The 24276-nt window shown below is 39.1% G+C and overlaps 1 protein-coding gene across 1 annotated transcript; it reads left to right on the forward strand.

Moving 5' to 3' along the window:
- On the forward strand, window positions 1-24276 carry zmp:0000001174 (retinoic acid-induced protein 2). Its single transcript, XM_056248779.1, has 2 exons — window positions 1-298; window positions 21658-24276. The coding sequence occupies exon 2, from the start codon at window positions 21737-21739 to the stop codon at window positions 23429-23431; it is 1695 nt and encodes a 564-aa protein (XP_056104754.1). The 5' UTR covers window positions 1-298; window positions 21658-21736; the 3' UTR covers window positions 23432-24276.

A 24276-nucleotide genomic window follows, 5' to 3' on the forward strand; every position in this document is an offset into this window, starting at 1 on the left:
GAGAGAGAGAGAGAGAGAGAGAGGATCCCGGCCAGCGGCTCCACGGCTCCAGACGCGCGTCACCGACACATTCGTCGCTCTTTACGGTGAAGCGCGCGACAGGCCTGAATCCTCCACCGTGAACCGACACACAGAGGATCGTCCGGCTCTTTATAAGAGGCTCATGAAGAACACACAACCCTCTTCAGAGGAAACCAGCGAGTGGCTAATGGTAGCGATCGAGCGGATGACCGGGAAGAAATCGAGGAAAACCCAGAAATAACGCGCGACTCCGGAGCGACATTATATTCATTCCGAGGTAACGAGTGATTCTCTCATATATGTGTGAGTGTGTTAATGTGTCAGTGTTCACTTACGGGCGGGTTTAGTGCACTGGCATTAGATTGCATCGCTTTCTTCTCTTTATGCGATTATATAGCGATATAATAACACAGTATATAATGTCTATCCAATAGTAGGGTGTCGTTGGGTAGAGAAGCACACATGACACCCGATGGAAACCCGCACAGGTGCTCGCGCATCTCTCGTGGATTTAAAGGGATTTTCAACAGCTTAAGGACGTTAGTATATTCCTATACTCAATTATTCTGGGTAGTTAGCTAAAAATAATGTGGATAAATATTCCTTTGAAAGGTTAATGCCGCCCTGATCGACTGCGTTGTTGAAATAACAGGGATGATGCTGGTCTTAAAGGGACAGTTTACCTAAAATAAAAATACTGGTATTATTTACTCACCCCTATGACATTACAAACCCCTTGAGTTTTCTTTCTTCTGTGTAACACGAAAGCAGAAAATTAGACCAATGTCATGGGTGGATGAGGAGCTGTCAAAGGCGAAAAGCACCAGTAAATTAATCTATATTTTAAATCTCCCGATTGCCATCATGTAGCTTTGTGTGAGCAACAGACTAAAATTCACATTATATCCTGCCATAATTCTCAAATGTTTCCACATAAATGAGATTTTTAATTTTGGGTGTACTGTTTCTTTAATGCGAATGCCTCGGGGATTGTGAGGTCAGATATGTTTCCAAATGGACGGGGAACACAAGAACTCCCCAGTGAGGGATATTGGCATAATTAGATAGTTGTGGTACAAGCTCTTGATCTGAAGATTTAAAACGGTTTTGACATTTTGTGCAGCGGTGTTGAAGATACAGAAATGCTTAAGAGAAAAGCACTTTGCTGTATTGAGAATGAAATCTCATTTTGTGTTTTTCTCTCTTCATGAGTGACAAAAAGGCATCTTACAGACACATTTAGTTCTAATGAAAGTACACTGTGCATCAAATCAATAATAACAGCACCGTGAAGCTTCCCGAACAGCATTAAATGCTGAAACTCCCATTTCAAAGACACGATTATGATATTAGCCTCTAGTAATGTTGTTTCAGAATGACAAATGGAGGCGGAACTGTGTTCTTGATGCAGCTGTGACATCATAATGGAGCTGTATGGTGTCCATGGTAACGGTGGAACTCTGGAGTTGTTTATGTCCTTGGCAACCGTTCCGTCGATTGAGTTAATCAATGCTTCCACACGGACTCACACGTGCACTTTTAAAAGCATTCGGGCACGTTTGCAGGCTTGAAAGCTTCGGGGGTCAAAGCGAGGTTGGGTTTTCTTGACCTTTGTGCACATGCATTCACTAATACAAAGAAAGACCAACCATCGTAAGTTCATTAAATTGGCCTGAAAGGAGTCGTTACCCCGTCAGTATTCACACGTTACACCTGTCAACAGACACTTCACTCTCTTCAACCAATTAGCGTGAGATATATGTATATCAAATTGTTTACATCATTAGGACAGCATTCGTTCAAATTTGCATAATTTTGAAACTTCTGAATTTTTCATATGAGCAAAAGTGATGTCCAGGCTAGGAAAATGTACATCTTCACCCTTAAATATTATTACATTTGAACTTGTAATTATATTGCGCAGTTGTGCTTGGAGTAATATGTCATATTTTTGGATAATAATAGTATTTGTGAAATTGTGCGACATAATTTTTGTCCAGGCTGTTATACAAAGAAATGAACACACATGCAATCATGTCAACCAAATATTAATAACCGATTATGCTGTAGTCGATGTATGCTTTGTTTTTCTATGCATAGTAAAATAAAATAAGTTGCTGTAGTTTGCCTTTTTTGCCAAATAATTTTGACAGATAAATACCTTAACCAAATTATAAATATAAAATATTTTCCTCATATTTTGACTGTTTATTAATTGTAGGGTCATTAAACACAAATATCACTTTTGTCCACTACTGTAAATTTTAAAACACAATTTTTTTCCATCATATTTATGCATTTGGGCTGGGCGATATATTAAATATTCACAATATATTTGCAATGAAAAAAAAAATTTCAGAGCAAAATTACAATACAAAATATTGTAATGCATTTATTTTGCTGTTAGGTTTCGAAAACGTGACTTTTTTTTTATATATATACTAAAAATGTTTGAGTAAAAATAGATACAAATATTTATTTTTTTAAGTGCTGCAGTTAAAAATAATTTTAAAACGAAAATTAAAACGATTTAATATAATTTGTTAATTTAGTGAGAGCGAGAGAGAGAGAGAGAGAGAGAGCAGAGGATCCGTGTAATTCCCGACGAGTGTCCTAATCTTATTTTAGGCTTTGAGCCACGACGAGTCTCAGGAATGTCCCGTCGCCGGCGTCAGACTCTGTCTTCTGGCTTGAGTCTTTAAATGCAGGAGGAGGCGGAGCTTCACGTGTGTCAGATCATCTAAGGCCACAGATGATTATTATTATTATTATTATATGCAAGTCTTAGTAGGAAAAGACCTGTATGATCCATAGTGAGAAAAATACCCACACCGTTCTAAGTCTCAATAAATCTCACTTAATGCATTTCCCTGAAGTGTTTTTGTCCTTAAAGGAATAGTGAAATAATTCTTCAGCAGGAGAAATATATTCGTACAACTTTGAAACAACTTGAGGGAGAGTAAATTATGACAGAATTTTCATTTTTAAGTGTATCAGTCGCAGTATAAATTGATCTATATGAATCTCTCTCTGTATTCAGCATCACAGTGAGCAACAGTAACAGTGGTTGCTAGGGCATTGCTCCGATGTTGTTAAGGTCTTCCAGGTGGTTGCCAGGGTGTTTGTAGTGGTTGCTAGGACATTGCTAATGCAGTTGCTAAGGTCAAATTCTTCCTTCGGGGGGTTGCCAGGGTGTTCAGAGTGGTTGCTAGGTCATTGCTCTGTGGTTGTTGAGGTCTTCCAGGTGGTTGCCAGGGTGTTCTGATTGGTTGCTAGGGCATTGCTAATGCAATTGCTAAGGTCTTCTTCTGGGTGGTTGTTAAGGTGTTCAGAGTTTAAGCATGTTGCTATGAAATTAATACCATCGTCTAGGTGGTTGCTAGGGTGTTTAAGTGGTTGCTAGGACATCAATATGTATTTGCTACGGTGTCTAGAGTGTTTTAAGCATGTTGCTATGAAGAAGATCTGGGTGGTTGCTAGGGCCTTGCTATGCAGTTACTAATGTCATCTTCTGAGTGGTTGCCAGGGTGTTTTGGATGGTTGCTAGGGCATTGCCATGCCATGCAATTGCTAATTTGTTCAGAGTTTTTTAAACATGTTGCTATGGAGTTACTAAGGTTCTCTAGATTGTTACTAGGGTATTCTGAATGGTTGCTTGGGCACTGATATGCTAAGTTGTTCAGAATGTTTTAACCCGTTGCTATGAAGTTAAAATCCTCTGAGAGGTTGCTAGGGCGTTGCTATGTGGTTGGTAAGGTCTTCTGAATGGTTTCTAAGGCCTTGGAGGTGTTTGTCAAACACTCTGTCACATCTTTCCCTTGTAATCAGTCAATCTAAGTCTGAGATACTGTACAGCATCATCCACATACATCACTTCCTGTCACATATTTAATCCAGCATCACCTGATACAGTACAGACGCGTTTAATTCTGTCATGTTCATTTCATGTCTATCTCATTATTTCCTGTATAGATTCTACTATCGACTATGACCCTGTTGTCATAACAGCAGGCTTGAGTTACCGTGCAGGAGGCCCGTTTATCTGTTAATGATAACGAATGTATAGGGACGAGCGATCTGCTGTCTGCCACACACAGATCACATTACCTCATATTTAATTAAAACGCCCCTATTTATAGCATCTGCCACCACAGTCCACTGGTGGAGCGTCCCACTGATCTGAGACCAGAGTTTTTTATGTGTGCTGAAGTAAGATCAATCATTTTGTTATTTACAAAATGATAACATTTTTTAAACATTTAAATTAGAGATTAGAGACCAATAATCGATATCGGCCGATAAAAGCAATTGGTCATCGGCATCAACACAAGTGACGTCACTCTTTAGATCAGCGATCCTTCATCTGTACCGCCCCTATCCCGTGTGTGTGTGTGTGTGTGTGGATTAAGTGTCTTGAAAAGTGAAGTTGAAACATTTTGATCGCCCCCTGGTGGCTGGCTGCAGTATAGTTCATAAACCCCGCCATGTAATCGAATGGGACGCAAGCCAAACTAAAAAATCCAATTATGCTTCGAATAATTTTTTTACGAAGATGGTTTGCCATTTTTAGGTAGTTCTTATCTGACGCTTATCGGAAACAAGCAAGCTGGAGTTTATCAATCTCCATGTGAGATTTTTTGCTTAAAGTCCCCCTGTAGTCAATAATTTTATCCCTTAAACTCATCTTTGATCACCAAAATTTTCATTGAAAAAAAATTCTTCATGCCTTAAAATATCTTGAATGTAACTCGACACCCTTGCCTCATTTAGTATACGTGGTTCTATGAATATGCAAATGACCCCCGCCTCCACTCACTCACTCAGCTCAGAGATCCACTGGTTGACGATCACACGTTGATCTGATTGGTTACAAGGTCGTTTGTGACGTCAGAAACACCAGCGATTTCAAACCGTGTTTTTGAGACTGTCTTTGGTTCACTGCAGTTTTAAGGAGAAAATACTCAGCAATGCTGTCGACTTATGAACTTACACATGGTTTGTCTTAAAGCACATTAAAAACTCTGCATAAACAACATTTAAAAGCTTGATTTTCACCACAGGGGGGCTTTAAATGAAATGTCATTCAGTCGGTCTGTGTTCCTTCACGAGCCTCTTGTGCTGTTTACTGCCATCAAACCTTCTGAGTGATGAACTGTAATAAATCTAAACATGAATCTCGACTATATTTACAATTGACTTGATTGACAGGCGATTTGACCAATCATAATCCGCCATTTTTGTCCAACAAAGCAGTCAGGAGAGTTAGTAGATTAACGTTGGAGGATTGAACTTGAAAAACGGTGTACTGACGTCTTTCCGCGGCTAAAACAACATTCCTTCTGATGTTCATTCATGTTTATTTGATGCTATAAATGAACTAGGAGGAAGAGATGATCGGTTCACGAGCGGCTTTAACTGAGCGATCTGTCAGACACATTAAAGAGACACAAAACGGTATTTATTGTTTAAATTTCTTTAAAAAATGACCAAATTTGACAGTTGAGTTTGTTTAAAATCAAAAGTAAGCTGGTCTGTCCTGTCTGAGTGTGTTGTCAGTGTCCTCTTCACTCCGCGATGTGTGTTTCACTGCGTGAGAACATGGTGTGTGTGAGAGAGGCGTGGCTTGTCGGACATAGCAACAGTAACTAAAGGGGGCGGGTCTTTGCGAACGGTCAATAAATGGCTAAGGAATAAATGCGTGTATGCAAACAGTGACAATACAAAGTCTTTTTTTTTGCTGTTGTTTTAATAGAAAAACATTTATGTAGTTTGGAATTATTGGATTATTAGGAATTCGAATTTTTGAGAGAAGTTTCTTGTTTTACCAGTATGACAAATAGCTAGGGCTGTAACGATATACCAAACCCACGATTCGATTCGTATCACGATTTTTGACCCACGATTCGATTCGTATCGCAATTCTATCACGGGGGTGGGGCTTGAGGGGGCGGGGCTTGTGGTGAAAAAAAGAGATTTTGAGAGAAGAAAAAAAATACCAGTATTTTTATTAAATAACATTAGGAAAACCTGTATAATCTAAACACCAAAGAACAATAATAACTATGCAAATTATTAAACTATACTAGGCAGTGTAGGTTGCTGCTTTTGGGCTGTGTTCTGTACTCCAACTAAATTGATTCCGGGATGGTGCCGTAGGATATGCATCTGCATGTTGGACGTGTTGCCGGTCAATTGAGGATTAATTTAATGCACTTTCTGAGAATTTATATTTCAAGTTTTGGCTGCAAATTTCAATTGCTTAAACTGGTTAGACTTAAAAAGACTTCAGTCACGATGCACTGCTGGCCCGATTGTGCAAGTGAATATTCCGTCATGTCCCGACCTTACAGTCTATGGTCCCGACTCCAAAACGCGAGTGTGTATTATCGCCGCAGCGATTGATGCCTGCCTTGCACAACACATTATGAGAAGAGATAGAAGACGCGCGGCACCGCTGAAGACTCATGCTGTTTGTGAAATTGCGTCTGGAAGATAGTTGTTAAAAGAATGATTTGATTTTATTATCTGTGTGGATTACGATTGCGGGAATTTCCCGCATTATAAATGGAAGACCTGCTGGAATGATTAGAATTATGCGCAATACCCGCGCCGAAATTCGAGCCCTGGTTCTGGACAGGAAGGATAACTCTGGGAGTTGGAAGGGGTGTGATCGCGATTCTGCCTTCTCACATCGCGATACAGGATCGTGGACCTGAGTATCGCGATTTCGATTTTATATCGCGTATCGTTACAGCCCTACAAATAGCCTATAATAAATCAGGAGACTAGATCAAGGTCAAATTAATCATGCGTATGAGTCAACATTATCTCAATTTGTGCTTATAGGTGAAAGTGCAATAATTCTAATGAAGTGTAAAAAATAAACATCATTGCAATTATAATTTTGAGTCAAATAATTGTGATTTATTAATTTAAACATTATGCAGTATGATGAAAATGTGAACGTTTTCAGTGATAAAACTAGACTAAACAAAAACAGGACAAGGTTGCCTAAATGTGATAACTAAAACGTTGATACTGTGGCTCGGCACAGACTCGGCTCCGAATGACGTAACCGGTGCGAGATCTTATCAGTTATTTGTGGGATATCTTGGCTTCATTCTTTTATAGTGGAAAGAAGCGAGTGCCTTTGTCCAGCCTCTGGTCTCTGTAATCTTCCTCTCGCGTCTGTCTGTCTCGGGCCGGGCCGTGTGGACACAAACACACCATTCATGCACTGATAAGATCCACACGTGCAGCGCTGACCCTGAAGCAGAACCAGCAGGTCCAGTTCAACCAGAGCCATCACAGCGCTGATGTAGAGCCATTAAAGCCTGACCGTGTTTGCCGTCAACAGGACGTCCAGCAGCATCTGGGTCTAGAAGCAAATATTAGACACTGGAGATTTATGTTATTTTTTTCGCTTTTGGCTTTTGGCTTGCTTAGTTGGGGACATTTAATTTAATATTCAACAATATTAGTGATCTCCTGCATTGACACCATTATGAGAACTGAACTGGACGATGACATCACGGTTTTCTCCAGAGCGGCTATATATATATAAATGAACTAAATTAATAACTTTTTTACAACAAAATGAACTATCACTGAACTTCCTTAAGCTGGACTGTGACGCTATTTTCTTCTAGAAACAAACTTTGTTGCATTATTTTCCTGTTATCTCTGTAAAGCTGCTGTGAAACACTCTGAATTGTAAAAAGCGCAATATATATACAGGTGACTTGACTAAAACATGTCAGTTACAGAGAAGAAAAACACCATAACATGATGCAGCAAAGCTTTGTTGCTGTAATGCATGTTTAGAATAGCTGACCTGGGGTCAGGTCTTTGTGAAAACACCATTTAATTAAATTGTGTGTATGTATGTGTGCTTAAAGGTGCAATGTGTAACATTTTTGAGTATCTATTAACAGAAATGCAATATGACATCCATAACTATGTTTTCAGTGGAGTAAAAAGAACTTACTTAATAAACCGTAATGTTTTTATTACCTTAGAATGAGACATTTATATCTACATAACCGCGGGAATCCCCTTCTATGAAGGTCGACATATTGTGACGTCATGTTTCTACCGTAGCCGACAGCGAACACACAGCGCTACAGAGCGCGTTTCGTCACTACCTTGAAAGAGAAGCCGCAGGAAGCTAGAAGAAGCTAGCCATAAACACCGTGAGTAGTGACTTTTCCCTTGTCAGTGGTGTAAATATGTAGTTGGACTGTTTCATGTAACTTAGTTCTTCTCCCTCGCTGTGTTATGGCTTTGCTATGTGGGGATAAATGTGCTGGTTACGTTTGTGAGACAATCAGCTGATTACTATTATTATATTATATATTAAGACCCTTGGTCCTCACCTGACTATGGCTTTGTAAACTTTATCCATGATGTGGTTTATAATGGACTGTGGGACAGAAACAGTGACAATGTTACACACTCTTGGCTTTCTCTGGCTATTCTCTGCTGTCTCAGACGACGATATGTTTGTCTCGTTTGAGCCACCGTAGCTTCTTCGAAAGGGAGGGGTGAGCGGTGGGCTGAGCCCTTAGTGCAACTCGCAACCGAACCGCTAGATGTCGCTAAAATCTACACACTGCACCTTTAAGGTACTATAGTTTCCATATTCTGTCCTCCATTGGAACAACAAAAAACACATTTAAATGATTTTACAAATATCAGATCAATCATGACTGTGGGAATCCCATAGACTGTATAAAACAATGGACATAGTGTGCGTGACGTCACCCCTAATGTTTCTGAAGAGCATTTTTGAAGCCCAAAGTGTGTGGAGCCGACCGTCGCCATCTTGGCAGCGCGTCACTCCCGGATAACCGAAAATTGGCAAAAAGTCGGGATTAGCTGAGGTCACGTGACGCTAACAGACCGCAGACAAACGGCTAGTAGTGACATAAGCGGCAATCCACCTGTCACTCAAGTGGCCACACCCTTAATTATGCAGAACTTTAAGACTTAATATAATTTACACGGATGATTAATAAAATAATTCACCCCCCTCACAGTCGCCATGAAGGGCAAAACTAGCTATATAGATCAAAACCACTTTTTGCACCAGGCTGTAAACACATTTTTTTCTGCTGTAATGTTGGGCATATTAACATGGGGGTCTATGGGATTGACTCTCTTCTGCAGCCTGTCTCTAGTGGTCAGTCGATGAACTGCAGTTTAAGTCACTTCCGTGTTGGGTTCGAGAGAGAGACCGGAAGGTTGCCCGCTTGGGGAATCCTAGACAAATCTGTTGGTAGATTTTGTTCTGTTGCCTTTAAATGAGAGGAGACTTTGTACAGAGATGATTGTCAGGAGGCATTTAGTGCTCACACACAAACACACACACACACACTGCTCTTATTAGAGTGTCTTCTGCGCATGTGTTTGAGTGGTGTTGGATGCACCACATGTGCTGTAGATCTGCGATGTAAGAATACGTTCTTCTTCCCAGGCTTATTCCAGCCAAACACTTCCCAACCCATAAAGCCGTAGAAGTGTCAGACCCGGGCATGAGACGGCTGGCCACGTCACACATGGATGCTGTTTTACTGTGGGGAGATCCCACTGGAGCGATGACAAAGGGAGTTACACCAGACCCTTTATGGATCTTTATGTGGACTTAATCAGTATCAACCAAAGAAAGGGTTTGGCTTTTTAAAAGGTTGATCTGATTGCTTAGCCAAGCATCACTATTACTATAGTATTACTTTTTCAGCTGCCTTGGAACTGGATGTATTTTTCCCACTAATTTAAAGTCTTTAAAGTGTTAAAGGTGCAATATGTAACATTTTTGAGTATCTATTAACAGAAATGCAATATGACATCCATAACTATGTGTTCAGTGGTGTATAAAGAACTTACTTAATAAACCGTAATGTTTTTATTACCTTAGAATGAGGCATTTATATCTACATAGGCGCGGGAATCCCCTTCTATGAAGGTCGCCATATTGTGACGTCATGTTTCTACCGTAGCCGACAGCGAACACACAGCGCTACAGAGCGCGTTTCGTCACTACATTGAAAGAGAAGCCGCAGGAAGCTAGAAGAAGCTAGTCATAAACACCGTGAGTAGTGACTTTTCCCTTGTCAGTGGTGTAAATATGTAGTTGGATTGTTTCATGTAACTTAATTCTTCTCCCTCGCTGTGTTATGGCTTTGCTATGTGGGGATAAATGTGCTGGTTAAGTTCGTGAGACAGCTGATTAGTAGGCTACTCTTGTCATTGACCGTAAAACAGTTACAGGAATCACCAACCCGTCGATCTTGGAAGCATTTTTAAGTCGATCGAGTTTCCAAAATCAGAGAAAAAAAGCCTATTGTGTGTAGTAAGTGGTGTCTAGGGGATGCGGAGGCGCGCGCGCTGTCACAATCACGTTATTTTTGCCGCACGCACCTTTGGGCTCATGCGGACGCGTCGAGTTTAAACAAGGCTCAGCCACAGTAACAGCTCATATTAGCCAGCTAAACTTTTACTACCCTGTTAGAAAAAATATATAGTTACATAGTTTCATGTGGTTCTTCTCCCTCGCTGTATTATGGGTTTGCTTTGTGGGGAGAATGTGCTGGTTACGTTCGTGAGACAATCAGCTGATTACTATTATGTAAGGTGCATTGTGTAATATTTCTGAGGATCTATTGACAGAGGCAATATAAAATCCATAACTATGTTTTCAGTGGTGTATAAAGACCTTACTTAATGAACCGTTATGTTTTTATTACCTTAGAATGAGACATTTATATCTACATAGGCGCGGGAATCCCCTTCTATGAAGGTCTGAAGGTATGTTTCTACCGTAGCCGAAAGCGAACAAACAGCGCTAAAGAAACCTCATTGCTTGACTTACTACTCTCTGCTGCTGACTCAGACGACGACATATTTTGTCTTACGTCGGCCACCGTAGCTTCTCATTCGAGTTTGAAAACCGAGGGATAGGCCGCGAGTGACTTGCTGTTTGCAATTTGCAAGTTTCACCACTAGATGCCGCTAAAAATCCCACACTGCACCTTTAATAAGCCATGAACAATTAGGGATGTACAATATAGTGGCCACCATATCGGTATCGGCCGATATCGGTTCATTTTTAATCTTATCGTTATCGGCCCGATCAGAAAATCTGATTTGTGTCACCATTTAAAAAAGGTTTTTTTATTTTATAAATGTTGTGGAATACTTGAATACTTATTTGGGAATTGTATATTTGTTTTGCATGATAGTTTGGCAATAGTGACACCTACTGGAGAAAATGAGTAACAGAAGACGTACTGGTCATGTGATTTGATTATTTGCGTGAACACCGAACACATTTTGCAAGAAATGTCTCCTAATGTCTCCTGAATCCTGATTGGAAGGCACACGGTATGTTTGCATATATCTTGGTTATCGTTTATTTATAATTTAAGGTTCTGTGTGTATTGATTTCAATTTAATAAGCTATCTATTGAACGACGTCATGGCAAAATCCCTTCATCACGAATTTGATTTTTAATTTTGGTTTATTTTCACGGTGTCCATTTGATGTTTGTGATGTGGATTGTCCTGATTCTTGAGAGGAAGATATTAAATATAGAAGACATCGAAGGCATCAGTTTAAGCATGGTTTTTCTGGTCTGGAGAAAACATTCAGGAGCCGTTATATAATGTATTATTTCCTTCAGCTGAGACACTGTTCAACATTTGTTTGAACAGCTTGAAATATGATTGGAGAAAAAAGGAAAATACAGTAAAGTGCAACATGTGCAGCACAAATCTGTCGGCTACATAAAATTATAATGAGAACATTTTAATTGTGTGTTTGAGACATGGATTTTAATGGTGAGTCTTTTGTTTTTGTAATCAGGCTCTCAAAAATTATATAAAAATTTGGATTTAGATTTATCAGCCGATATATCGGTTATCTGCTAGGGCTGGGCGATAAATCGATTTTATCGATTAACTCGAATGTGTAGTTTACGCCGATTTTTTTGAATGAAAATCTACGTCGTTACGCATTGCATTCTGGGTAGTCGTCGCCATATTTTAGGACACACTCAGGAGCATTCAATGATAAATACAAATCGGTTTTCTCTTTAACAACCGCCGACGCGCCCATCTGGGCTCCCGTAGTTCCGACCGGGCTCAGCGCTTGCCATGATAGAGATACACAAACAACATGGCAAATGAACAAGACCGCGGCAGCAGAAGCACACCCGCCGAAAACATTTACAAACTGAATCTGCAGGGCAGCCAACTCTCACGAGTTCACTGTGAGAGACGCAATTGTCACTTTTTACACGCTCTCACGCACACATCCATTTTCTAACGCAGAGAAACATCGCGCAGAAAAGATCAAGAGGACACTGACACCGACAGACTAGACAGAGCAGGTTACTATTGATATGAAACAGATTCTCAGCTCTCAGATTCGGTCAATTTTAATACGAAATTCAAACAATAAACACAGACAGTTTTGGCGCTTGTAAATGTGACGTGAAAGATCGCTGACAGATCTCAGTTCAAGCGGCACATGAACCGATCATCTGTTACTCTTTACTAAGTACTAACTTACCCAAATGTAGCTAATAAAATCGATCGATCAGTGTTTTTCAACCGCGGAAAGATGTCCATAAAACAGCTGGAGAACAACATATGTCACGTAACGTTACATTTACCTCAGGATGCCTTTTAATGACCCATAGCACGCATGTTAGTTGGACTTAAAATAATTGCTATAGAGAGGAGTATTTTGCTAAATATGATAACTATATTACACATTTATTATATTTTACCTATATCATTAAAATATTATAACGTTGTTTGTTATTATAAAAAACGCATTGTTTAATTTGAGTTAGTTTTAACCTTTAATAATAATAGCTGACACAGGGCTCTCTGTATGTTTACAGCATTAGGTGATTTATTTTTGGAGAACAATTAACATAACACATTAGTATCTACTGTACCTAATATTTATCCAGAGGAATTGATATTGAATCAATATCAGAATCAAAATCACAAGAATTGAAATTTGTGTTAAGCAATAGTAGCATACCAGTCTTTTTGTACCATGTAAACATTGTGTTTATAGTTAATAAACTTGATACAATTGTTTAGTTACCAAATAATTTGACAATCACAATAAACTTATTGTGATGCAAGTTTTTTTTTTTTTACACATCCCCCCAATCCACCCATTTTATGTTATGTTACATTTACACTATTTACAAAGACTGGGCCTGCCCTCTTGTCTTTTTGGCTTGTTGTTTCTGATTACACTTTAATCCAGATAATATCACAGAAGGGAATATCAAAACAAAATAAAGTTAAAACTTGTTTTGAACAATTTCTTTGTCATCTGCAGATTGATTTTAAGTAGGGAGAGAAAAAAAATCGATTTAAATCGTAAATCGGATTTTTTGTGAAAAAATCGGGGATTTTTTTTTTTAGGCCATATCGCCCAGCCCTATTATCTGCCTTCAAGTATAAAGAATTATCGGTTATCAGTATTGGCCAAAAAAATGTTCATATCGGTGCATCCCTAATAGGGATCGATGGAAGATAGTTAGAACTTAGAAACAATAGTTTTTGCATTATATGAATACTAATATTTAATTATCCTGAGAGCATACAGGGCTCACCGCTAATTTAAAAAAATGTTTGTTTTTTTACTGTGGTTCACATTTTTACTTGCCCTGGCAAACTTCTCACTGGCCCTACTACCAAAAGCGTAATAAATAAATAAAATAAAATAGCCTAGTTATTGCTTTCATTGATTTTGACTAATAACCTTAATAAATAAGGTTATGACACCAAAAAATAGCCTAACTCATATAAATGTCAAATATTTTGTCAGTAAACTGTCAGAAATAAAACAAGAAGAAATAATCAAATTACGAGCAATAGCACAAATAAATGCAACATAGAAATAGTCATAACAGTAGTTTTCAGTTAGAGAAAATGAATCAAATGTAAAATAACTGCATAGTCTTCACATTATTTTTAAATATAGATTAATCCTTATTAAAGTAACAAAAGTTATTCAGTCAATAGCCGTGAGTGATTTTCTCTCTGTCTTTTCTAGTTTGATTAACATTAATGGCACAGACAGCAGGTTTATTAGGCAGCTGTCACTTTAAGAGCGGCACGGATCCAATATACTGATACACAAGCGTTTTATTTCTCTCCTCTTTATGTTCCCTTAACACATAACTGACTATATTTACGAGGATACCCTGATATACCACTGATTAACAACCTCTTAGCTCACAGTAAGTCAGTCTTTAAAGCTTTACAAGTTATCCTAAGTTTAAAATGAATTACCCTGTGGAGAAATTGAATGTGATTTTACTTCCTGAAGCAGACTGTTGCACTGTGTTAGGGTTAGTCACTGTAACAAACCTCTACCCATAATTATTAAACTTTGGCTAAACATCTTTTCTAAGCAATTGGCTTAGAAAATTGGCTTTTGGATGATAAAATAGCCTCCCAAAAATCCAGTTGACCAGTTGCATTACATTAGCCACTATATTAAGACTGTGTTTGACCAACTTTTTAGAAACAACAAGTTTTAGAAACTTTCCAATTAGACCAATCTAAAAAAAAGATTGTAACTGACTTAGGAGCAGTCTTGATGAACAAAATGAGATGACTAACTTTTAAGACTAGTCTAAGTATTTTATGCTAGGGATGCACCGATAGAACATTTTGGCCGATACCGATAATTCTTTATATTTGAAAGCCGATAACCGATATGTTGTCCGATAAATCTAAATCCATCATTTTTGAGAGCCTGATTACAAAAACAAAAGTGTCACCATTAAAAGCCATGTCCCAAACACACAATTATAATGTTCTCTTGATAATTTTATGTAGCCGATATATGACAGTCTTAACTGTTGCTCTTTACTGTATTTTCCTTTCTGAAGTGATTTTAATAAAATTTTTAGCAATTCAAAAGCAACATGGTAAACAGTGCGCATCTGAAGTGTCTCAGCTGAATCCATTATTTATCACCTTTAACATATCGCCCAATTTTTCTTATCAGGCCGAAAACGACAACATTAAAAATGAATACGATACCGATATGGGCAAATGCACCATAGGGGAATGCATAGCAATGCAAATCATAAAATGCAAATACATTTTTGGCGGACCACTCAAACTGAAGTGTTGTCAGTGGAACTTGAGTCTACAACAGAGATCGGGTGTGAAAAACAGATTTGCACGGATAGTTTGATGTCTAACTGCGATGTAGACTAGCTTCCTATTGCCAGGAGACTTGTTAAGCTAGTGGAAACCTAACTCTGCTAATGTCATTAGCAGATCAGCAGCGCTGAGATAAGACGACTGGTGTGTGTGTGTGAGATCAGGATGATGGCAGATTCGAGGATCACTTCTGGGGGAAACGGCAGCTTCAGCATGAAACGCAGGAGATTGATTTATTAGCCCTGCGGTTGGCATGACAACAGCGGCCTGCGGATGGAAGAGAAGATTGTTGCTAAATTGTTCCATCTGTTCCATTTTCCAGTTGCAGTTGCCCGGGGACGGTCTTCTTTTCTTTGATAGATGAACTCCAGGATAGATTCCTCTTGATGAAACCATGTTATCATATCACGTCAGCACCAGTGATCCCAGTGTCTTACACGGTGTCCCATTTGAGTCAATCAAGAGAACATTATCTGTAATATTACAAATAATATATAAAATGTTATTTATTTACAAATATGTATACATATTTATGTATTTATGCATACATATTTATTATTGATTTAATAAATATTACATTCAAGAAAATGTGTAGCCTATATATATATATATATATATATAGGCCTATATACAGGTGAAACTCGAAAAATTAGAATATGGTGCAAAAGTTCATTTATTTCAGTAATTCAACTTAAAAGGTGAAACTAATATATTATATAGACTCATTACATGCAAAGTGAGATATTTCAAGCGTTTATTTGTTATAATTGTGATGATTATGGCTTACAGCTTATGAAAACCCCAAAGTCAAAATTAGAATATTGTGAAAAGGTTTTCATAAGCTGTAAGCCATAATCATCACAATTATAACAAATAAAGGCTTGAAATATCACACTTTGCATGTAATGAGTCTATATAATATATTAGTTTCACCTTTTAAGTTGAATTACTGAAATAAATGAACTTTTGCACCAAATTCAAATTCTTCCGAGTTTTACCTGTAATAAATTGTATATGTGTGTGTATAGGTATATATATATATATAATTATATACAAATTTTAAGTTTATATATAAAGTATAGCCTGCAAATAATACTGGTGATGTTACTTTATTTGTTTGTTTATTTTCTAGGGGTGTAACTGCACTCATGTTACGATTCGGTTACTTACGATACTTTAAACAAAGTAAAATTTTATATTATCATTATTACATCTAATACATATGGTAAACATTTAAATTTAAGTAAATTTAAGATTTCAGTAAACTAAAATTATTCATTTAAAGTAAGTTTAATGCCAGTAAATGCCCAAGTAGGATTATATTTAGATTTGAGTTTTGCTGAAGTCTAACCTGGAGCTCATAGCAGATCTGTGTGTGTCCTAGGGCTGGGCGGTATGACGGTATGAGCCCGTTCTCATCCCAAGGCGTAATATACTGACTCTTTTGCCAAAGCGTCTATATCCAACGCACATGGCACCCTTTAGCGTCATATGAGACGCAGATATATGGCGCCTCCTAGTGGTCTAACCCTAACACTACCCCAGACCTAAACCTACCCAAAACCGAAGCGTGTTATTGACGCTAAAGGGTGCCATATGCGTTGGATATAGACGCTTTGGCAAAAGAGTCAAAATATTACGCTTTGGGATGAGAATGCGTTGGACGGTATATATCGTTATCGCGGTAGAAAATATCAACCGTAACAGATTTTTTTATTCCGTGTATACCGCGACATGCAAATAAGTGGGCGTGGTTAACTCGCGTGCAACGTGCGTGAGACTGAAACACTGAGAATTGTAAAAAGAAACACGGAGAAAGCAGATCAAGAGGATCCACAAAGGAATTACATTTTCTAAAGGGTTGTTGTTGCTGTCACTAGAGTCACTAGAGCAGTGCAGCACCCAGGCGACAGATAGAGGAGTGCACGCTCGCAACGGGGAAAGCTGGACAACAACAGTTATCAATATCGTAACGAATAGAAATAACCTTAAATAATGTATAGTTATCTTTCCGTCTCTTATGTATAGCTTTTAAACACGCAAACAGTTTGCCGCCCGTGGTAATGAACAACCTGCTTGTTAAAGTGAATGTATAATCCTGTAGCCTATCTGAGGCAAAATTACTAAATATGCATCGCGAGTTATTTCTAACTCCAAACAATTGGCCACCGAACCAGCTGATAAAATCTTCCTTTGATTCGATACGCGATTACAACTTGACACTCAAATTAACCGATCGCATTTACTGACGCAGAAGACGCGCGCGTGCACACGCACTGAGGGAGCGCGGTGTTCACCGGGGTATGGTCAAATAATGACGCAGTTACAAGGTGTGTATAATTTAAACTAGGCTACTTTGTCAACACTAACAGTAGCTGCTGTTTGGTTTTCAAACTGCTGCTCTCCTTCTAGTCACTTATGAACTTCTATTGATTAAAGCGCAGGGTGACGGGTTGCCAGATCACAAAAAGAGCAAAACAAGCCCCTTAAAAACGCAGTGTAGCCTATAAGCAGACATGGCAAAAATGTACCGGGGAACACATTTAAACATAACTAGTATTACTATCCTACAAAATTAAAAGGAAATAACTAATTTATCATGAATAGAATAGTTCAATATAAAATATTCAGATATAAACTGATTGATGAAGTAAAGCATAACATGATTGAAAAATTATTCAGAAACACTTTATTTGAAGTTTAATTGCACCTATGAGTTTTATTTAATATCAATCAGTTGGGGGCAGTTCATCTAAAAGTTGATGAGTGTGTTTTGTTTATATTTAGCTATCTAAATAGTTTACCAAAGAAATAATTTACCAAATAAGAGAAACAGAAAACAATGTGAAGTACTTTTCATTTCTAAAGTATTTGGGTTTATTTATTATACAAAGCCCTTTTTGTCGATTTTTTTTGAGAATAACTACATATATAAATAACTATATCGTGAAATATATCGTTACCGTGAAATCAAATTAGTCATACCGTGAAATAGAATTTTGGTCATACCGCCCACCCCTTGAACATCCGATGTTTCCCGTCTAGACCGTGTTAATCATCACATTCCAGATCAGACCGGCATCAAAGCTCGAGACGCTCCTCACTCGATCTGTGCGAAACACGTCCAGTAAACACTCGCATCGCAATTCAAAGTTTCACATCGGTTTCTGCCTTTTCGTTTGCCAGCCTCGGGCTTTAGTACTGACAGATAAAGTTAGTCATATCCTAAAATATTCATTAAGACATCTTGCTTGTGATATTTTATCCAGGTTATGTTTAAAATTAAAATAATATGTTTTGGGCATATTAATGGCTTAATATTATTATTTTTTATTTTGGGGTTAAGTTTAACCCAGACATTTCTTGATAGTTTTCTCATTTTTATTGTTTATTTCATCACATGATTTAGCTTTAACGGCTCAGGAAACAAAATCTACAATCACATGAGAGCCATTTTCCAAGGTTTTGTTGATGCGTGACCTTTGAGATGCCGCAACAGCAGATGGTGCATTTGGTGGCTCTTTTATCTGTATTCTTGGGTTACTGTAATGTTTTTAGCTGATTTAGTGTAGAGATCTATCTGATCTCACCTGCTGCTGAGAACACACACACACACACACACACACACACACACACACACACACACTAACCGTCTCACACTGCCGGAATCCGCCGGCCCACAGAAAGCCCATCTGGAACACAGTATCTCAGAAACAAATCATACTGAGGGTTTGGCGACACACCTTGTTGGCTTTCCAATGGAAGATTGTAATTTATCGACTTTTATCCCAGCTCGGGATTTCTTTCCAAGTTTTTGGCTGTTCCTCTCATAGACTGTAATTGGGTAGCATTTGAAGCATGTGCTTGTTTTCCAAAGACTTCAACAAAACACACTGTTTTGAGCCAAGTTACGTCACCCAGCGCCTTTGGCACGGAGAATACGGAAACTAAGACTAATGTTAATTGACTTATTTTTTCATAAACTTTAATTCGTTTTCTAATAAGGCATACACTTCAAGCATGAGGTCTGAAGAGGATCAAATCAATCAAATTCACTTTTGTACAAATAAATGTATATAATTAATTGCAAACTTTGAGTCAAATTTTACATTTGAAAGTCTAGCCTATATAAGACCAGCTGGAAATGATCACTTCAAACTGCTCTTGTGTGTTGTAGAGATATGTATCTTTGACAACTTTACATTATTTTGTGTATATTTGATCCTCTTCAGACCTCATGCTTGAAGTGTATGCCTTATTAGAAAACTAATTAAAGTTTATGAAAATCAAGCATGAGGTCTGAAGTCAATCAAATATACACAAAATAATGTAAAAGTTGTCAAAGATACATATCTCTACAACACACAAGACCTGTATGAAGTGATCATTTCCAGCGGGTCTTTTAGGCTTCCACATTTTCTGAAATTTGACTCAATGTTTGTTCATCCGCACACTCATGTGTAATCTACAAAGACTGTTATTTTGCATTTTCATTTTGATGGAAGGTCAAGTGCATTGAATTGTAATAGGTATCCCATACATGTAGAGCATTCACAAAATATGCTTGAGATTATAGTTTTAGACACAACATAATGCTAGGCCGTCTAGAAGTCTCATGGTCTGATGATCTTGGATCAGTTTTTCCAAACAGCAGGACTCAACAATTGAGGGTTGATTTAGGGTCGTGGAGAAGCACTGTCACGGAGTAATCGGAGAGGAGCAGATGTGTCGAGGTCGTCTGCTTCCTTATCGGACTTTTTCCGCTGTTCTTTCTGTCTGTTTGGCAATGGAAATTCACAGAAGTGGTTCTGAAATTCACCCTGGGACACAGTTGGTCCTAAATCAGCTGGCAGCTTTCTTTTGTTTCGCAGCTTGCCTGAAAAAATGCAGATAAGGCCGTTTGTTCTTGTGCGCTAGCATGAGTCTGCCTTTAGCCTTCATCAGCATTGCATTTATATTTTTGAATGATTTACTGGTGGATAAATACACATTGTTGCCAATAAAATCATACGTTGATAAAATGTTTTTGGTAGTGAAAACAGAACTGCAAAAGTTGTTTTTAGTGTTGTTTGTGGTTGATGCATGTGTTCAGGTCACCCTGTTAGCATTCGAAAAATGTTGCAATGCTTAATGGGTACTTAGCCTAGACCAAAAATATGCTGCTTTGAAAGCCGTTTCTTTGAAAGATTCTCCCTCTTTCTGCATCCCTTGATCTCTTTTCCCTTACACTATCCCTTTCTCTCTTTCCCTCCCTCATTTTATTTCTTCAAGGTACTCTTTCTTTCCTTCTTTCTGTCTCTCTGGCGTTCTTTCGCCCTCTCTGTGTTTGCCAGAAGGAGGCTCACTTCGTAGTCTTGGCAGCATTTTGTGTAATAAACTCCACACTAACGCTGGCTCATAAACAAATAAACCCAGGCACTCTGAAACGTAATTTCATCAAATCCTCCCCCGTGCTCTCTTTGCTCTCCTACCAAGCCAGCGAAAGCCATCTGTCTGTGCGAAAGGTTCTCAGTCTTTGTAAACTCTCCTCTGGTGTCTCCCATAATTTTGTATTTGTGTCTGTGATTCCACTCTCGTGTCATGACATCATTCTGAAAGCTTAAAGCTCAGTGTAGACAAAAACAGATGGCTGGACTTTTAGCTGGAAAGGAAACAATGCCTCTTTGGTGCCTTGTTAGCTTTGGGTATTAAGTTGTAGAGGACAGGTAAGGATATAACAGATTAAAAAGGTTTACCAACAATTACTATGTTGACTATTGTGGTTTACAACGATACATTGATAACCCTTTACAATAAGGTTCATTAGTTAACCTTAGTTACCTACCTTAGTTAACGTGAACTAAGAATGAACAATACTTCTTCAGCAGCATTTATTAATCTTAGATATTATTAATTTCAACATTTACTAATGTAATATTCTCAACTCAACTGTTATTTATAAATCACTTACAAAACCATTAGAATGGACAAAAGTGCTGTCCATAAATAGTAAATTATTTATTTATAAAGGGACCATGTAAAATTTTACTCATAATACTCTAAAGTAACTCTAAAATACATAGAAACATAAAATAACATCAAAACACGACACTAAGAAAATCATACAACCAATCACTCGCAGTTCTCAGACCTAATTAAACGGCAAAAGCTTGATTAAAAAAAAGTGTCCATGCTTGATGCGGATTTTAAAGATAATGGCAACACAGTCCAAAGTGCAGTTAGTAAATATACCTTATATTAGTTAATGCACTGTGAAGTAACACGAACAAACAATGAACAGCTGGATTTTTCCAACTAACACTGACAAAGATTAATAAATACTGTTAGTTAGTTAATACATTAACTTGTGTTAACTAATTAACCTTATTGTAAAGTGTTACCGATACATTTGTCGCCAACTGCTAATCCACTTTTCCCATTTGATTCTAGGGTTTGTCCTTCCAACTGATGAAAACCATGAAATCTGCTACTTACAGCACCTGAAAGAGATTTACATAATCAAGACGCAATGGAAGAGCCGTACAAAGATTCTGTAGCCGGAGACATGGCGAACCCCCAGGAGGAGGCCACCAACACTGATGCAGTTGGGAAACTCGAAGGAGAAGCCACTCCAATTCTTACAACCGAGACATGGAATGTCAGTTCTCCAACCATCACGAAACGATCCCTATCACCCCTGCTAACAATACAAGCCACCCCAGTGGTGACCCCGGCTGCTGAGTCTCCCAATGGTGTTGCCCTAAAGGTTGCTACAACTGTGCTTCAACCAATCTGCTTGGGAGAGAGTCCAATGATGTTGCCCATCCTTGCTGGTCCAGCTGCCTCTCAAGTTGGACAATCAGGGACAACTTCATATCTAATGACTAGTCAAGGTCCTGTATCCCTACCTCTGGTCTTGGAACAACAAGTCCTCCAACATTTGAATCCTCAATTACTTCAACAAACAGCAACTTGTCCTCTCCCTCTACAGAACAACATACTGTGCCAGAACCCTTCCCTTGCTCTCGGACCACCTCCAGTCCTTGACCAGAAAGGCTCAAATCCAGTGTTGGATACTAGTCTACTGACTCTTCTTCAGAACCCTAACTTTGCAGCAATCTTGCAGGATCTCTTCCCTGGCCAAGGGAACTCTTCGCCCGGTTGTCACCAAGCGTCTTCCCCGCAAGTAGACCTCGCCTCAGCGTTTCTTTCTCCTCCGCCTCTTACACACCCCTACATTTCTCCACTAGCCTCTCTGGTGCCTCCAGCCACCCTCCTCGTGCCCTATCCTGTTGTGATCCCACTTCCAGTGCCTCTTCCAATCCCAGTGCCAATCCCAGTCCCGGTCTCAATGTGCAAGGACTCAAAGATTGAGGTAGACTCCTCTAAACCGGCTTGTACGTCGAGCAAAAGCACACAGACGTCACCTAGTGACATCTCCCCTCATTTGACATTAACCAACAGGGAAATGGCACTAGTCCAGCAACCCTTTCCCTCTTGCTCGTCCCCTGTAGCGACAGACGGAGAAGTGCTAGACTTATCCATAAGGGCGCCTCAACCGTCAACGCATGTCGATATTCCACAAGGGATCCAAGCGTTTCAGCAAGACAGTGTCCTTGATTTGTCTGTACCTAGTATAAGAAAGACATGCATCAAGTCTTGTAGCACGTATGGGCCATTGGCCCCAGAGCGGGAGAGATTGTGCCACATTGGGGACGATGTTAGCAGTGGGGCTTTGGCTCTTGGGGTTCTTCGACCGGTAGATTGCACGCCGAAGCTAGATACCAAGTTGCTAAGTGGTTTAGCATCTCTAGAGTTCAGCAGACAGCACAAGTGGGTTGTAGATAGCGGTCATGGTAGCGCTATGGCTGAAGCTGTACACAACTCTGCGCTCACCGGAAGCGGCAACATCGAGATCGTCAGCACGTCGCAGACTGCCAAAGTCATTGTGTCGGTCAAAGACGCCATGCCTGCCATATTCTGCAGCAAGCTAAAAGGATTATCAGGCGTTTCTACTAAGAACTTTTCCATTAAACGTGACTCAAGTCAGGGGGGATTCGCAACACTGCCCAGGATCCCGGGGGATCAGCGAGGAGAATCAAGTGACTCGCTCAAAAAGATCTCCAAAAACAGAGGTATCAAACTGAAGAAAGTGAGCTCCCAGGAGATTCATATACTCCCCATAAAGAAGCAGCGACTGGCAGCGTTTCTACCCAGAAAATAACACATGCTCTTGCTTTCAGAGTGAGACGGGAAAACCAAGGACATGGGCAAAGAAACAGCTACTGAGGTGTAGCTAGAGAAGTAGCTACTGTGAAAATAATTGGTCTGAGAAATTTAACCAGGGTATGATGATGCTAAATGCATTCCTGGCAGAAACAAGGCCTAAAGCTTGTTTTCCAAGCTGTCCATATGATTTAGACTGATGCAGGCTGCCTCTGGCCTGACGTTTGGCATTTAGTCCATTCATTACAAAGCATTCAGCTGAAGTCAACAGGATAATGCTCCAAGTAAAAGAACCAATCTGAACAGGCCAAACTGCACTACTACTGATATTCTTTAGCATTTACAGCATTAATGCCAGAATCGTTTCCCTTCCTATGCATTTTGATTTTGGTCACACATCCTCATGAATGATTCATCACACTTAATCTGCATTGCCATTAATATGCATGAGATCTGAGATCTGTTCTGAAACCTGGCCAGCTGTCAGCGAGAAACACATCGTGTAGTGTTGCTGACAAATTCTCCTCTTGCTAATATGCTTTTTTTGCCGAACTCTTGTTCTCCCGTCGCTGTTTACACTTGGAGTGCAAGACGTTTCCCATTTTTGGTCCTAATGAACTGTAGAAGGGGGAACCGTGACCTTTTGCTTCCCTAATCACTGTATTAATCAGTGGGGCATTGGAGCGGAGGATCCTCTTTGAAGAACAGGAGGGGTAAGCAGTTAGCATGGCAGCCTCATAATGACTTGGCAAAGCGCAGACCTCAGTTTCATTAAGTCTGATGATTGGAGGAAATGGTTGTCAGTAGCAACAAAGCATAGTTCTCACTTCTCATCATCCTCCC

This window comes from Rhinichthys klamathensis, unplaced genomic scaffold (assembly GCF_029890125.1).
Source record: "Rhinichthys klamathensis goyatoka isolate OS25496 unplaced genomic scaffold, OSU_Roscu_1.1 h1tg000058l_1, whole genome shotgun sequence".
NCBI classification, from domain to species: domain Eukaryota; kingdom Metazoa; phylum Chordata; class Actinopteri; order Cypriniformes; family Leuciscidae; genus Rhinichthys; species Rhinichthys klamathensis.

Excerpts from the sequence above, each read along its gene's own strand:
- zmp:0000001174 (XM_056248779.1), top strand. The coding sequence starts at position 21,737 with ATGGAAGAGCCGTACAAAGATTCTGTAGCCGGAGACATGGCGAACCCC.